Source organism: Dendropsophus ebraccatus, chromosome 1 (assembly GCF_027789765.1).
Source record: "Dendropsophus ebraccatus isolate aDenEbr1 chromosome 1, aDenEbr1.pat, whole genome shotgun sequence".
NCBI lineage: Eukaryota > Metazoa > Chordata > Amphibia > Anura > Hylidae > Dendropsophus > Dendropsophus ebraccatus.
In genome coordinates this window covers 20799661-20815320 of record NC_091454.1, presented here as the reverse complement: position 1 = coordinate 20815320, position 15660 = coordinate 20799661, and the positions used below count along the sequence as shown (strand labels likewise).

The following is a 15660-nucleotide window of genomic DNA, read 5'->3' as shown; positions in this document are numbered from 1 at the left end:
TTGGCTTCAAAAATCTGTCACATAAAACGCACCATTAGGTGGGACATCGCTGCAAACACGGATTGGCTGAGCAGGCTGGATCCCTTCCGTCTGTGATGTCGAACCCGGGTCGTGACATACCCAGTCCTGAAGAGAAGATGCAAAAGAAGAGCCGGTGGAGCCTCATTGAAGAGTCTTGAAACACAGGACTTGAAACAGCCAGATATCCCTCCGGTAAGGACCCAGCCAAGGGGTGGCTCCTGTAAGGAAACCACCAAAACCACCATATTAAGTGGCCCTATTAGTCAATGTAATGACAAGGGAAAACCCAAGGCCAGGTATCAATCCACATATAGCTGTTTCAGGGTGTTGCCCCTCATCAGTGTGGAGCAGGATTCTGGCTAGGTGGGAGCAATGCCTAGTAGAGCCATAAGAGAAACAGATCGTCGATCTCAGGAAGACCAGCCAAACGATAACATTGCCGGCTGCTAGTGAAAGCGCTCAATGCAGTGAAATCCTAGGTGCATTGCCTACTAGGAAACATGATCATGCAAAAGAAGAGCCTGTGGAGCCTCATTGAAGAGTCTCGAAACACAGGACTAGCCAGATATCCCACGGGAATGACCCAGCTAAGGGGTGGCTCCTCTCCTTTCTCTTATGGCTCTACTAGGCATTGCTCCCACCTAGCCAGAATCCTGCTCCACACTGATGAGGGGCAACACCCCAAAACAGCTGTATGTGGATGGATATCTGGCCTTGGTTTTCCCTTGTCATTACATTGACTTATAGGGCCACTTAATATGGTGGTTTCCTTACAGGAGCCACCCCTTGGCTGGGTCCTTCCCGGAGGGATATCTATTTTATTTCCCTGCCCTTAATGATTTTTTAACAACATCCCCCCCCACGGGCTTCTCCTTTAAATGATAGATATATATATATATATATATATATATATATATATACACACACACACCAGCCAGGCCCGTGTTTAGAGCAGAGCGGTCGTCGGTAACCTCAGGCTGTCAACAATGGGGGAGAAAGAGCAACATATCAGGAGGAGACAAGTTTGCTAAATGACTGTAAATCTGAGGGCCATTCCTGCCATGAGGCAACATGAGTTTATTGCTCAGGCAGCAGATTTACAGAATGCCTGAGGGGCGGCATGTTCTATGCTGTGGCTGCTACACATTGACCCTATGACCTGTAAATGATAGCTGGACACTGACATAGAAAGCAAAGAAGTCAGGACTACAAACACACTGCAGGTATTGTCATATGCGTCAGACAGAAAAAGTGATCACTAACCTTCTATACAGAGCACAAGGTGTAATGGTAGTATGACCATGAAGAAGATCACCAGGAGTAGTCACAATGCATTGGTTCTTGTATATGGCAGATGCTTTTATTTTATTATTTGGGGGAGCAATGGTGGGGCCGGATTGTGTGTGCACTTATTGTTATAAGCTTATGATTATACTCACCGCATTCGTGTCAACCCCCGGCGGCCATCTTGGGACAATGACGACATCTTCGTTGAACCGCTCCAGCCGTCCCTCATTGACAGCTTATGTTTTCACTCCTAAGGCCAAAAATGGCCTCTAAGGAGCTAATCCCCTTTTAAAATTGGATTAGATTGTGAGCCATGTTGTGTACATGGCCTGAAGTGACTAGGGACAATCTCTGTACGGCACTGTGGAATATGTTAGCGCCATTTTGCCTCAAATATGAACGCTGCTTCACACAAACCAATCAGAATTAAGCTTTTCATTTCACAACTTGAAAATCTGACTTCTGATTGGCTGTTACTAACGTACATCAAGGCAACCAATCAGAGCTCAGCTTTGAGCCCTGGTAAAAAAAAGAAAGCAGAGCTCTGATTGGTTATTGGCTATGAGTAACAAAGACCGTTTGTCTTGATTGATTGATACACCTGCTCCCTCTATTTCTATTGAACCACATGACCGGTGAGGCGTCAGCTGCCACCTGGGATATGTAGTTCTGGAGTAGATCACGTGTCAGCACCTGGTAGTTTCAGGAAGCGTCACCATGACTACCGGGCACTGCAGCCAGTGACGCAGTCAGACGTCATTCGTACGTCACATCCGCTCTGTCTCGCTGTGTTGTTGTCTTGAGGCGCCGGTGCCGGCTATTACATGGCAGTGCCCCGTGTGTGTGTATAGGCGGCCGGCACTGATGCTGTAGCGCCCCCCTTCGGTACAGGACTTCCACTGACATGGCCGGGATCCCCGATTCCAAGGCGATGACCCTATCCTTGATCATCAAGTGGGGCGGCCAGGAGTTCCCGTTGTCTGCCCTGTCTGAGGAGGACACGGTGATGGATCTGAAGCATTCCCTCAAGAGCCTCACCGGGGTCCTGCCGGAGCGACAGAAACTGCTGGGCCTTAAGTATAAGGGTGAGATGAGGGGCAGCCCCTGGGTCCTAGTGCCCCCGGATAGCATTGCCACAATGGCCGCAGGGCATGCTGGGAGTTGTAGTTTAGGTACTAAAAACACCTATGACCTGGGATCAGTGGGAATCCAGAATCTGCACCAACCAAATCAGGGTGGCCTATGTGATTATGGGCTCCTAACCTTCTGTCAATGATCATGATTAACTCCCCCTTCCCAAAAATCATGATGGATTGCTCCCCCCTCTCAAGCCAGTGGTACAGTCCACCCGCCCCGAACAGCAATAATGTGTTATACTGATACCCCCACTTCCCAGTGATCATAAGAAAACAGCGTCTCCCCCCATTACGCCAAGACAATGGTTCAGGCTGACAGTGGATAGTCATCCCAACCGGGCTGACTACATGACGCCCCTCGCTAGTGATCATGATGGGCAGGCTGCGCCCCCCTCAATTCCCTACGCTAATGGTCCATACCAGCACCTATTGCCCCCCCCCCCCCCTTCATTGGTTATGGTTGACCCCATTTACATAAACCATAATGGACAGCTATCCCCCCCCCCCTTTTCCCCAGGTCAGCACCAGTCCCCCCCATTGGTTATGGTTGACCCCATTTACATAAACCATAATGGACAGCTACCCCCCCCCCCCCTTTTCCCCAGGTCAGCACCAGTCCCCCCCCATTGGTTATGGTTGACCCCATTTACGTAAACCATAATGGACAGCTATCCCCCCCCCTTTTTTCCCCAGTCCAGCGGTCCAGGCCAGCACCAGTTCCCCCCCATTGGTTATGGTTGACCCCATTTACATAAACCATGATGGAAAGCTACCCCTCCCCCTTTTCCCCAGGTCATCACCAGTCCCCCCCATTGGTTATGGTTGACCCCATCTACATAAACCATAATGGACAACTATCCCCCTCCTTTTTTCCCCAGTCCAGCACCAGTCCCCCCCCCCCATTGGTTACGGTTGACCCCAGTTACATAAACCATGATGGACAGCTACCCCCCCCCCCCCTTCCTTTTCCCCCAATCCAGTGGTCAAGGCCAGCACCAGTTCCTCCCCCACCACCACCATTGGTTATGGTGGACTGGCTGACACCCCCATTTACATAAACCGTGATGGACCACTCCCCAATCCAGTGGTCCAGTCCATTGGATATGCTATCTACCTCCACCAGTGATTATGAGTCATCATGTAGACCATCTGTTCCCCCAGTTCTCCACGCTAGAGGTCCCACCAGTGATCTTGGTTGACTGGCCAACAACCCCATTGCCTGTGATCACAGCCCCCCTAGGCCCACTCGTGATGACCCCCCCAAACCAGAGCCAATGGCCTTATTACTGACCACCCCCCTTTCCTAGTGATCACAATGGAGCAGCTGTGCTTCCCAGTTCCCAACCCATTGATCTGGTTACCCATCACCCCCACCAGTAATCCCCAGACCAGTAGGAGAGAACTAATAGGAAGATAAAGCCACATGTCATAGAATCCCTCCATTGTTGTATAGTCATGTGATTAGACAGTGATTGTGAATTGTTCCCATCAGCAGTACTCATGCATTGATATACGTTTCAGGTAAACCGGCGGATAACAGCGTGAGGCTGGGCGTCCTGAAATTAAAACCAAATACAAAGATTATGATGATGGGAACCCGGGAAGAGAGCCTGGTAAGTATGCCTGCTGTATATACCCTGCTGTATACTGCTATATTCCCTATGGCTTTATACCTGGGCCATAGAAGACATTGGGGGAGATTTATCAAACATGGTGTAAAGTGAAACTGGCCCAGTTGCCCCTAGCAACCAATCAGATTCCACCTTTCATTTTCCAAAGAGTCTGTGAGGCATGAAAGGTGAAATCTGATTGGTTGCTAGGGGCAACTGAGCCAGTTTCACTTTACACCATGTTTGATAAATCTCCCCCAATGTCTGATATATAAAGCTCTGCTTCATTGTAAATCAGGGATGGGGAACCTTCTGCCCTCAAGATGTTGCAAAACTACAATTCCCATCCTGCCTGGGCAGCCAAAGCTTCATCTGTCCAGGCATGATGGGAATTGTCGTTTTGCAACAGTTGGAGAGCCGAAGGTTCCCCATCCCTCTTGGAAATTGTCAAAAAATATTTGCAGTAGCAATTTCTTCCATTGCATGTGAGCAGCTTTGTAGAAACCCCGATCCACGTAGAGAAGCTGCGGATTAGCCCCATTGAATGACAATAAGACTAATCCTTTGTTCCCTGCCAGAAACCAGAAGGCAGATATACCTGTTAGTATGTAATATCCTTAAAGAGCTGCTATTATTTGTAATAACAAGAGTCAAAGGTTATTACAAATGACGGCAACGCTTTAAAGCGTCTGTCACTTTAAAACTTTAGATACGTCACACAAAAGTTTTGATCGGCTGAGGTCTGGGCGATTGTCTCGTCTCGCTGTGATCATCATCTCGCTGCAGGAAATGCACAAAGGGCCAAAGGACATTAAAGGGGTACTCCTTTATATAGAAAAGGATTCTTTACAGTTAGAGTAGTAATATGGGCTGTAGTATGGGCTGCCTTAACTGTAAAGAATCCTTCCTACCTTTAAAGGGGAACTCTGGCGATTTTTCTTTTTCTTTTTTTTTCAAATCAACGGGTGTCAGAAAGTTATACAGAATTGTAATTTACTTCTATTTAAAAATCTCAAGTCTTCCAGTACTTATCAGCTGCTGTATAGCCTGCAGGAAGTGGTGTATTCTTTCCGGTCTGACACAGTGCTCTCTGCTGCCACCTCTGTCCATGTCAGGAACTGTCCAGAGCAGGAGAGGTTTTCTATGGGGATTTGGACAGTTCCTGACATGGACAGAGGTGGCCAGCAGAGAGCACTGTGCCAGACTGGAGAGAATACACCACTTCCCGCAGGACATACAGCAGCAGATAAGTATGGGTAGACTTGAGATTTTTAAATAGAAATAGATGACAAATCTATATAACTTTCTGACAGCAGAAAATAAAATTTGCAGCAGTTTCCCTTTAAAGGTAGGAAGTAGTCTTTACACTTAGGGCAGGGCACTTCATAGCTTTACTACTCTAACTGTAAAGAATCCTTTTCTATATGGGTGTCTGAATTTTTTTCTTCAAAAAATGGCCATTGGTCTTTCACATAGTTAGTGTCAGTCCGTCACACAGTAGTAGTGGCTGACAGTAAGAAACTCAATGCTTCTGTAGTGATAAACCACATTGATGGTCGGTAATGTAGCAATGAATGGCGGAGAAATAAGAGGTTAGGAATATTTGTCTTTTATTAGACCGTACCATCTGCCCTATAATCTAGGTAGTAGGGTAGAGCTGTGCTGTCTCCCAGTAGCTGTCAGTGTGTGTATAGTCATAGACAGGCTGGTATGTGGATCCCGATGACGTCACTTACCTGCAGAGCCGCCCTTCTCTGTATGGATTTCCTGAGATTTCTCGTATATACGGCCTTGCTAGCGGCTTCTCAGAACTTGTATTCCTTCCATGATCTCTTGCAGGAAGATGTGCTGGCCCCACCGCCAGACAACGACGATGTTGTGAATGACTTCGACATTGAAGAGGAGGTTGTGGAGGTGGAAAATCGGTACGTGCTGGCATTTGCTGGGTAACCCTTTGTAAGCCTGATACTAGTGCAGTATAATAAGCTGAAGATGGAGAGTAGATGGAGCGCAGGATTGTGGCAATTTAGCTTTGTGCTGGTTATACTTTTTTGTATATGTTTTTTTTTTTTTTTTTTACTTTACTATACCCCCCACTATGATGTCATAAAAGACCCCTGGATCACTATATAACTTTGTATTGTGTAGTGCGCCATAGTTGCTCCAGTTACAGGGAATAGTAGCATCAGACATGTGTCGGCTGAACCTGATGATTTAAAGGGGTTATCCAGTGCTACAAAAATGGCCACTTTTCCCCCCTCTCTTGTCTCCAGATTGGGTAGGGTTTCATACTCAATTCCTTTGAAGTAAATGGAGCTTAATTGCAAACCACACCTGAAATGGAGACAAGAGAGGGGGAACACTATTGAACCTGTCTTTACAATGACAGCTCGTTTAGCCAATCACTGACTGAGACAGGACAGCGCAGAGGCCAGTGATTGGCAGAGTCTCACTGCAGTCCAGGCTTTATCACTAAGGCTATTTGGTCTTTAGTAACAGCCAAAAAAGACCAAATGCAGGAAGTGATGTCAGTTGTCCCTCTGCTCTGCACAGATTTGTCTAGTGGAGATGAATGCTGTTTGGCTAGTGGATAGGCACGCCTCCTGGACAAAGCTTACTGGAGATTTATAGAATCTATAAGCCGCCTTTGTTAATGTATTATTATTTTCAGAGAAGAAAATCTAGCAAAGATTTCACGTCGCATCAAAGAGTACAAGGTAGAAGTCCTCAATCCACCCAGAGAAGGGAAGAAGCTGCTGGTCCTAGATGTGGACTACACGTTGTTTGGTGAGTACGTCGCTCCTTTATGTTGCTTTCATCGTTAGGCCCCGAGTGTACGGTTATAACTAGCCGGGCTCTGTAGGACACAGTAATTCCTGTAAATTATACCTCAGCCTGGGAGATAGATATAGATATATATATATATATATATATATATAATGCTAAAATGAAAGATCTTTCTATTGTTTCTACATCTCTTTCTTCAATCTTTTAGACCATCGATCCTGTGCTGAAACGGGATTGGAGCTTATGAGGCCGTACCTGCATGAATTTCTTACCTCCGCCTATGAAGATTATGACATTGTTATATGGTGTAAGTCCTGGAGTGAATAAACTAGGGAGATTAAAGGAGTACTCCGGGGGGGGGGGGAGGAATTCACATCAACTGGTGTCAGAAAATTATACAAATTTGTAAATGACTTCTATTTAAAAGTCTCAAGTCATCCAGTACTTATCAGCTGCTGTATGTCCTGCAGGAAGTGGTGTATTTTTCCCATTCTGACACAGATCTCTCTGCTGCCACCTCTGTCCCTGTGCAGGAGAGGGTTTCTATGATGATTTGCTACTGCTCTGGACAGTTCCTGACATGGACAGAGGTGGCAGCAGAGTCATACTGGAGAGAATACACCACTTCCTCCAGGACATACAGCAATTACTTTACTCATACTTTTCTGATCTACAAGCACATTACTCTTTTTCTTTTTTTTTTTTATAGCGGCAACTAGCATGAAGTGGATAGAAGCCAAAATGAAGGTGAGCAGCAGAATTGTATAGGTGTAATGCATGGAGGTATACGGATAGAAGCACATAGCAGACTGTCTGACTGGTCGTCCATAACTGAGGTGGGACAGAAAGAAACATTGGGCTCTGTCACTTAAACTTTTGTTATGTCATAGAGACATCTCACAAGTTTTGATCGGCCAGGGTCCAGGTGTTCAGAGCTCGAACAAGCTAGGAAAGTGCACAGAGCGGGAAGAAGAGCGCTGAGTCCCTCTGATTCTGGCTATTTGATAGGGGTCTCAAAACCCAGTCAGAACTTTTGATATGACTACAACATGTCAAAAGTTTTGAACGTGACAGCGACACTTAGTGTCGCTGTTGTTTACATTTTTTTTTTTGCAGAAATCAATAGTACAGGCAATTTTAAGAAACTTTGTAATTGGGGATATTAGCCGAAAAATACATTTTTATCATGAAAAAGCAGTTTGAAGCTCTCCCCCCCCCCCTGTCTTTATTGTTCTCTATGGAGAGGGGAGGGGTGGAGGTAGATGAGACACCAAAACAGGACAACAAAGAGTTAATTCACAGCTACATCACCGGGCTATCTCCTCTGAAGTCAGCACTGACCCCTCTGACCTCTGAATATCGGCTTTCACACAGGTCCCACTGTGTAATCATTTGTACTCTGCTCTCTGCTGGCGACTAATCTCCCTCCTCCTACCTCCCCCCTCCCCTCTCCATAGGTCTTAGGGCTCAACTGATGTAAGAGTTGAGATTTCCTGATAATGAGCAGTGAATCTGGTGATCCTACTCCAAAGGCAACCCTATAATCTCCTGTAGATACTTTTTTGAAGTTCCTACTGTATAGGCTTTGCAGGAAAAAAACTTTTTGACTTCTGTGATTGCTTTGCCAACTTTTTCTTAGGATTAGAAAAACTTAGCATTTTTTTTACAGTGCCACCCCTATCCCCAGGTTGTATGTGGTATTACAACTCAGCTCTATTCACTTCAATAGAACTGCAAAACCCACAACCAAACTGAGGGCAAGTGTGTTGCTGTTTCTTGAAGCAAGTGGCCATGTTTTTTCTATTCCTGGATAACCCCTTTAATGACAGCTCTGTCCTTACTTTAGGACACAGGTGTCAAACTGACAGCCCCCCAGCTGTTGTTAAACTACAATTCCCATCATGCCTGGACAGCCGAAGCTTTAGCTTCAGCTGTCCAGGCATGATGGGAATTGTAGTTTTACAGCAACTGGATTACCACCAGTTTGACCCTCCTGTTACAGGAGGAGACTATTTTTAAAGGGTTGTCCAGCGTAAAAAAAATTTTCTTTTAAATCAACTGGTGTCAGAAAGTTAAAACTCTCAAGTCTTCCCATACTTATCAGCTGCTGTATGTCCCACGGGAAGTGGTGTTTTATTTACATTCAGAAACAGTGCTCTCTGCTGCCACTTCTGTCTATGCCAGGAACTGTCCAGAGAACTGCCCAGTAGCAATTCCCCATAGAAAACCTTTCCTGCTCTGGACAGTTCCTGACATGTACAGAGGTGGCAGCAGAGAGCACGGTGTCTGAATGTAAATAAAACAACACTTCCTGCAGGACATACAGCAGCTGATAAGTATGGGGAGACTTGAGATTTTTAAATAAAAGTAAATTACAAATCTATATAACTTTCTGGCACAAGTTGATTTGAAAGAAAAATTTTTTCGCTGGATAACCCCTTTAAGCAGTCATCATGGCCTGTTCTCCTTTTATTACAAATGATGAGACTCTAGTTTATAAATATAGGGGTATATGGTTTTGGGGACCCGACCTCTGGGTGCTGGTGTAATTCTGAACCCCTCCGATGTATAGGGCACTCCATGACGTCATCAAGACGAGAAAGGTTCGAAGAGTTTTGTGCATATAAAATACATCATAAACAAGCGCGAACGTGGATTGTTGAATTGTCGGTGACGCCACTTTCCGATTTCCTTTTTCCTTTATCTAGGAGCTGGGTGTCAGCACGAATGCCAATTACAAGATCACTTTCATGTTGGACAGTGCGGCCATGATCACAGTGCACACGCCCAGGAGAGGCCTCATTGATGTAAGCATATGTCAGGCTTCGGCCCACACCTTCTGCTTCCTCTTATCTCTCTATAGAAACAATAATGAACCACATTCCTGCCTTGTTCTCCTCTCACTTCGCCTGCTGCCCCACGTTCTAGGGCCGCATATTTCCAGCGTATTCTCTCCCGGCCTCAATAGCTTCCTCTTTGGCAGCAGCAACAAGAGGTAGTTGCCAAATTGCCCGAATCGCCTACGTTTGACACTTGACATTGAGATATGACTTAAAGGGAATTTCCAGCGAAATAAACAGAATAGTTGTACATTCTTTTAACATACTTGTGCTTTAGTGTCTAATTTTTTGCTTGATATGTTGCCGCCCATGGTGAGACTAAGAATTCTTTATCTGCTATGTTGTAGCTTCTTTGTAATGCTAGGAGAATTAATCACAGTGAGTTCATTAAAAACTTGACCTCAGATTAACCCTCCCAGCATTACAAAGAAGATAGAGTGTTACAGATACAGCCTGCCAGGGACTTGTTTACATCAGCTGTCTCAGATGTGAGGGGGGAGGAGGGGGAGAGAAAAGCTTACACACAGATTTTTGTGTTTTCAGCAGAAAGCAGGAGCTGAGAACTGGGGGAAGGAGACTCAAGGGATAATAAGTATGGAATGGATTGTTAGTCTCACCATGGGCAGCAACATATCAAAAGTTATGTTTGTGTGAAATACCCCTTAACCCTCTCCCGCCGCTGCACTGTAAAATTAACGTCGCAGGATGACACAGGCACAGGAGCTGCGCATGTGTCATCTGCGGTGGGTCCCGGCTGTCAGTGATAGCCAGAGACCTGCCGCAACTCTCAGCACCACAGCCTGCTCAGCCAATCACTGGCTACGGCACTGACCCATCTTGGTCAGTGATTGGTTCAGCGACCTGTGACACTTTATTACCTTCGCAGTAAGGGCTGCACGGACATCGCTAACGGTGCCTTTGCTGCATGATCATCAAGCCACGTAATAGGTTTAGTAAGCAAGCCCTGATCTAGCAGACCGGCACTTGCTTACATAGAAAATCGGGCCGTGTAATAAGGCCCTTAGTTCATTCTACTATCTAGCCTTCCATCTTTCTTTTTCATTATGAAAGCAGAAAATGAAAAGTGACGGAGACGCGTAGCACTCTTTGAACCCTGTTGACTTATAAGAATAAAGTGCATGCAGCACTCTTCTTCCCATCAAATATGACAGAACTGCTGACAGTAATGTGAACATGGCCTCATATGTGTCAATCTGAAGTCCAGTCTGTACGGTTGTAATTGTCACTACTTACATGTTAAAATGATGTTTTCAGTCACAATGTCACACGTGTCAGAGAAGAACCAATGGGGGAGATTTATCAAACATGGTGTAAAGTGAAGCTGGCTCAGTTGCCCCTAGCAACCAATCAGATTCCACCTTTCATTTTCCAAAGAGTCTGTGAGGAATGAAAGGTGGAATCTGATTGGTTGCTAGGGGCAACTGAGCCTGTTTCACTTTACACCATGTTTGATAAATCTCCCCCATTATTGGTTGGGAATTTATATTGTTTCCTGTGAATCCCCCCCCCCCCCAGGGAGGAGACATAATGCATACATGTTGTTTGATAGGTGAAGCCACTTGGGGTGATATGGGGCAAATATGGAGAGTTCTACACAAAGAAGAATACCATCATGTTTGACGACATTGGGCGGAATTTCCTGATGAATCCACAGAATGGCTTAAAGGTCAGTGAAGTATATGGTGGGGTTGTCAGATATGTTCAGCTAGGTCCTGCTGTGTACAGCATTAGTGCAACTTTCTTGACCAGGTTGCATGTTACCACTTTTCTTTGCTGCCTGATACTCTATCTATCTATCTATCTATCTATCTATCTATCTATCTATCTATCTATCTATCTCCTATCTATCTATCTATCTATCTATCTATCTATCTATCTATCATCTATCTATCTATCTATCTATCTATCTATCTATCTATCTATCTCTCTATCTATCTCTCTATACTCTATCTATCTATCTATCTATCTATCTATCTATCTATCTATCTACCTATCTATCTATCTATCTATCTCCTATCTATCTATCTATCTATCTATCTATCTATCTCCTATCTATCTATCTATCTATCTATCTATCTCCTATCTATCTATCTATCTATCTATCTATCTATCTCCTATCTATCTATCTATCTATCTATCTATCTATCTATCTATCATCTATCTATCTATCTATCTATCTCCTATCTATCTATCTATCTATCTATCTATCTATCTATCTATCTATCTATCTATCTATCTCCTATCTATCTATGCCATATCTATCAATCTCATATTACACTTATATTGTTTTATCTATCTATCTCCTCTCTATCTATCTTATATCACTCTCATATCTTTTTATCTATCTATCCCATATCTATATCTCATCTCATGTCCGCCATCATCCTTTTCTTCTCCTTTTACAGATCAGACCTTTCATGAAAGCACATTTGAACCGGGATAAAGATAAAGAACTTCTGAAGTTGTCTCAGTACCTTAAAGAAATTGCTAAACTAGATGATCTTTCAGAGCTAAACCATAAACACTGGGAAAGGTAAGCCTTGTGCATCTCTCATTCATATATATATATATATATATATATATATATATATATATATATATATATACACACACACATATATACAGTGGTGCCTTGGATTATAAGCGGGACCGCGCTTGTAAACCAAATCCACTCTTTAACCAAAGCAAATTTTACCATAAGAAATCACTGAAATGCAGACAATTGGTTCCCCACCCCAAAAATAATGATTTTTTATTCTGAGTAACATGTAAAACAGATGAAACAAACATTCAGAAACAGCAGAATATGTGATATTATAGGTTACTGTACAGTATAGCAGTCAGCATGTGGTGTATAATGTATAGTAACTGCATAACCCTGAAAAAACATCAGCAGTTTGTAGATACAGGATGGAACTACAGATCCATCCTGCTGCTGTCAGAGGTCTGTGCGCTCACATGACAGCAATGGGGAAGGGGTTGGGGGGTGTTCAGCATGGACCAATCAGGAACAGTGAAAGAAACTTTTCTACACAGCAGTGTGTATAGCTGAGTGTAAGTGCAGGCACATTATATTATAGCAGGAATGGAATGTGTTTGGGAAAAACACAAGGACTGCCAGAGACTGCAGGGAGCATGAAGGAATGAGCAAGACATATGTGGGTACAGTATAGCAGCATTCTCTGTCCAGGGAGAGAGGGGTTACAGCTATGAAGAGATTACCCCCCATAGTCCTGTCCCCTGATGCAAGCCGCAGCCTGAAGTGGATCTTCCATTATATGGAAGTTGAGGGAGACTTCCTGGGTCGGAGTACAGTGCTGTAGACCCCGCTATGCAGACCATGCCCCTCCCCCACTCGCCTTCCTACCCAGTACAGGGAGCTCTTAAACCAAGTTACAATTTTAAAAAACTGAGCTCTTCTTCCAAAAGCTCTTAAACCAAGTTACTCTTAAACCAAGATACCACTGTGTGTACATATATATTTAGCCATTATTATTTCACCGTACATAAAGCTCTCCCTATAGACATGAAATCTCTGTCTTCCATCTGTCAGCCCTGAACCGCAGTGCCTCAGCAATGAACTTCTGGCACCTCTTATCTACAGGGGAAACATATGATCTGATGAGTGAGAGTGTAAAGCTGGCCATACACCTTCATCCAGCACCTCTGCCTCCTGACTCCCGCAGTCATTTCCCTGTTCTGTTCAGCTCAGCGCTCATATACTCATATAGGTAGAGCTGCTGTCGGACTTCCCTTAGAGACCCCTTCACAGCCAGAATAACAAGATCTGCATCTTGAAATCGACTTTGACCTTAAATATGTCTGCTGAAGTTAAAGGAATACTCCGGAGAATGTTGTTTTGATTTATTTTATTGTAATAAACTGGTGTCAGAAAGTTGTAAATTACTTCTATTACAAAACTAAAGTCTTCCACTACTTATCAGCTGCTGTATGCACTGCAGGAAGTGGTGTATTTATTCCAGTCTTGACACAGTGCTCTCTGCTGACCTCTCCGTCCATGGCAGGAACTGTCCAGAACAGTAGTAGATCCCCATAGGAAACCTTTCCTGCTCCGGGTAGTGGTGGCAGCAGAGAGAACTGTGTCTGAGTGGAAAGAATACACCACTTCCTGCAGGACATACAGCAGTTAATAGGTACTGGAAGAATACAGTTTTTCAATAGAAGTACCTCCCTTAAAAAAAAACAAAAAAACTGCAGGGTTTCTTGTTTGTCTGTATAATGCACACTCACAGCCACTACAGTGCTATATGCTTCATCCCAGCTCAGCTGTGTCCATTTTTTATTACTGCAGCTGGGTCATGTGACCTCTGATCAGCCACCATTCAGATTTCAAACTGCATTCTCTACCTTTTAGTCCCATGGGGCATCAGCACAGCATCACATGCGCAGCTCAAGCCAGCTCCATCACTGCCTGCTGGCAGGGCAGTGTAATAAGTCTCATCTCTATATTCTCCTCAATAAGATAAGGGACCATAAGTAATACAGTCAATGTGTGACAAGAGCTGTATAACCATCCTCAATAACCCTGATCGTTTCTCTCTTTCCCCCTTCTATGCATCACATAGGAAGTTCTGGCTGAGATCGTGACTCCACAGAAACACATGCAATTTCCAGGGGATCACCATGAGATCACATGACCTAATTATTCCTGAAATTTTCAGATAATTTTAAGAAAAAAAAATCAACTAAGTGAAGCAATGTGTGACTTGTACAACAACTACACATCGCACTATGTCCAAAAAGTCAACTCTCACCTCTCTCTCTTCTCCTTTCCCTTTGCAGATATCTCTCAAAAAAACAAGGTCAATAATGCATCATCGTAGAGGAAAAGGATCGCACTGAACGAGAGGGCAGCATGGACAAGCTACGGAGAGAAAGCCTCAGCGTCTCATGTTGGAGAATTTATGTTTTTTTTATCCTAGTTCATAGTAATCAAGCGCCCACAGCCCATTCTGAGAATTTCATTTGCGCCGCATTACCGATAAGAGAGTATTCAGACGCCGTGCCACAGCGCTTTCTGCGGATGATCAAATTTTGATAAACCCAATGATTTTTATTTATATTTTTTATATTGACGGCTCAGTAAATGGAAATTTTTTTTTAATTTTTTTTTTTTTTTCTTGTCTTTGGCTTCAGTCGTTTTGTTTTCTCTATAAATAGTTGCTTTTGAGTTGCAGATCAGAGCAGCTTTATATGATTTACCAAACATGGAGGTCAACAACAACAACAAAAAAAAACTGCTTAAAGATATGCCAATGAAAATATTGATAAAATAAAACATATGGCCTTAAATAAAGGTGTTTTTTTTCTTTTTTTAAAGAGAACCAATCATGGACGAAAGTTAAAAAATTTTTATTCCTTAATTAGATGTAAATCATAATTTAATTGACATTTGCAAATATAATTAATTATTTTTATTGTCACGTTTTTGAATTATTCCCTTTTTACTTTCCTGTCTCGAGCCGGCTCTTTTCAAAAGAGCCGGCGCGAGACAGGAAACTCCCGTCATGCAGAGTGGCAGGAAAGGTTCCCATGATCCTTTGCCCGCCGCTCTGTTAACACACAGTGATCTCGCGCTATACAGCGCAAGATCGCTGTGTATTATCTAAAATCCCTCTTCTCTAATCTATTTATGAAGATACAGACTGCTTCTGCAGTCTGTATCTTTATACTTTACCTATCCTCTTCTTCGGTGCAGCAAGGTCGGCGGCGCCATCTTGATTACGTCACTTGCGTTCCAGCGGTGGAACGCAAGGCCCGTAATCAAGATGGCGGTGCCCGGCCTTGCTGCACTGAAGCAGAGGATAGGTAAAGTATAAAGCTACAGACTGCAAATGCAGTCTGTATCCTCATGAAGTCTATCTATGAAGATACAGACTGCCTTTGCAGTCTATATCTTTATACTTTACCAGATCCTCTGTTCCCTGGCTGTTCCGG

General features: G+C 44.0%; 2 protein-coding genes across 2 annotated transcripts in view; one reads left to right on the top strand and one right to left on the bottom strand.

Annotated features, from left to right (window-relative positions):
- Window positions 1–1709, bottom strand: part of RNF145 (ring finger protein 145) — a 35342-nt gene extending 33633 nt beyond the window's left edge. The window contains exon 1 of the mRNA XM_069968784.1: window positions 1461–1709. The gene's annotated coding sequence lies outside the window, so the exon portion shown is untranslated. The remainder of the gene's footprint in view (window positions 1–1460) is intronic.
- Window positions 1710–2041: 332 nt separating this feature from the next.
- UBLCP1 (ubiquitin like domain containing CTD phosphatase 1) lies at window positions 2042–15019 on the top strand. The gene is made up of 10 exons (XM_069968792.1): window positions 2042–2393; window positions 3966–4057; window positions 5894–5979; window positions 6726–6841; window positions 7050–7148; window positions 7551–7588; window positions 9550–9648; window positions 11252–11368; window positions 12108–12235; window positions 14506–15019. Exons 1-10 carry the CDS (start codon window positions 2213–2215, stop codon window positions 14531–14533), a joined length of 984 nt encoding a protein of 327 aa, XP_069824893.1. The 5' UTR covers window positions 2042–2212; the 3' UTR covers window positions 14534–15019.
- Window positions 15020–15660: the final 641 nt, after the last annotated feature.

What these genes read in the sequence shown, in the direction of transcription:
- UBLCP1 (XM_069968792.1), top strand. Translation starts at nt 2,213, where the DNA reads ATGGCCGGGATCCCCGATTCCAAGGCGATGACCCTATCCTTGATCATC. An exon ending in TGTGGACTACACGTTGTTTG is followed by an intron (nt 6,842 to 7,049) that starts GTGAGTACGTCG and finishes TCAATCTTTTAG; the next exon opens with ACCATCGATCCTGTGCTGAA. An exon ending in TTATGACATTGTTATATGGT is followed by an intron (nt 7,149 to 7,550) that starts GTAAGTCCTGGA and finishes TTTTTTTTATAG; the next exon opens with CGGCAACTAGCATGAAGTGG.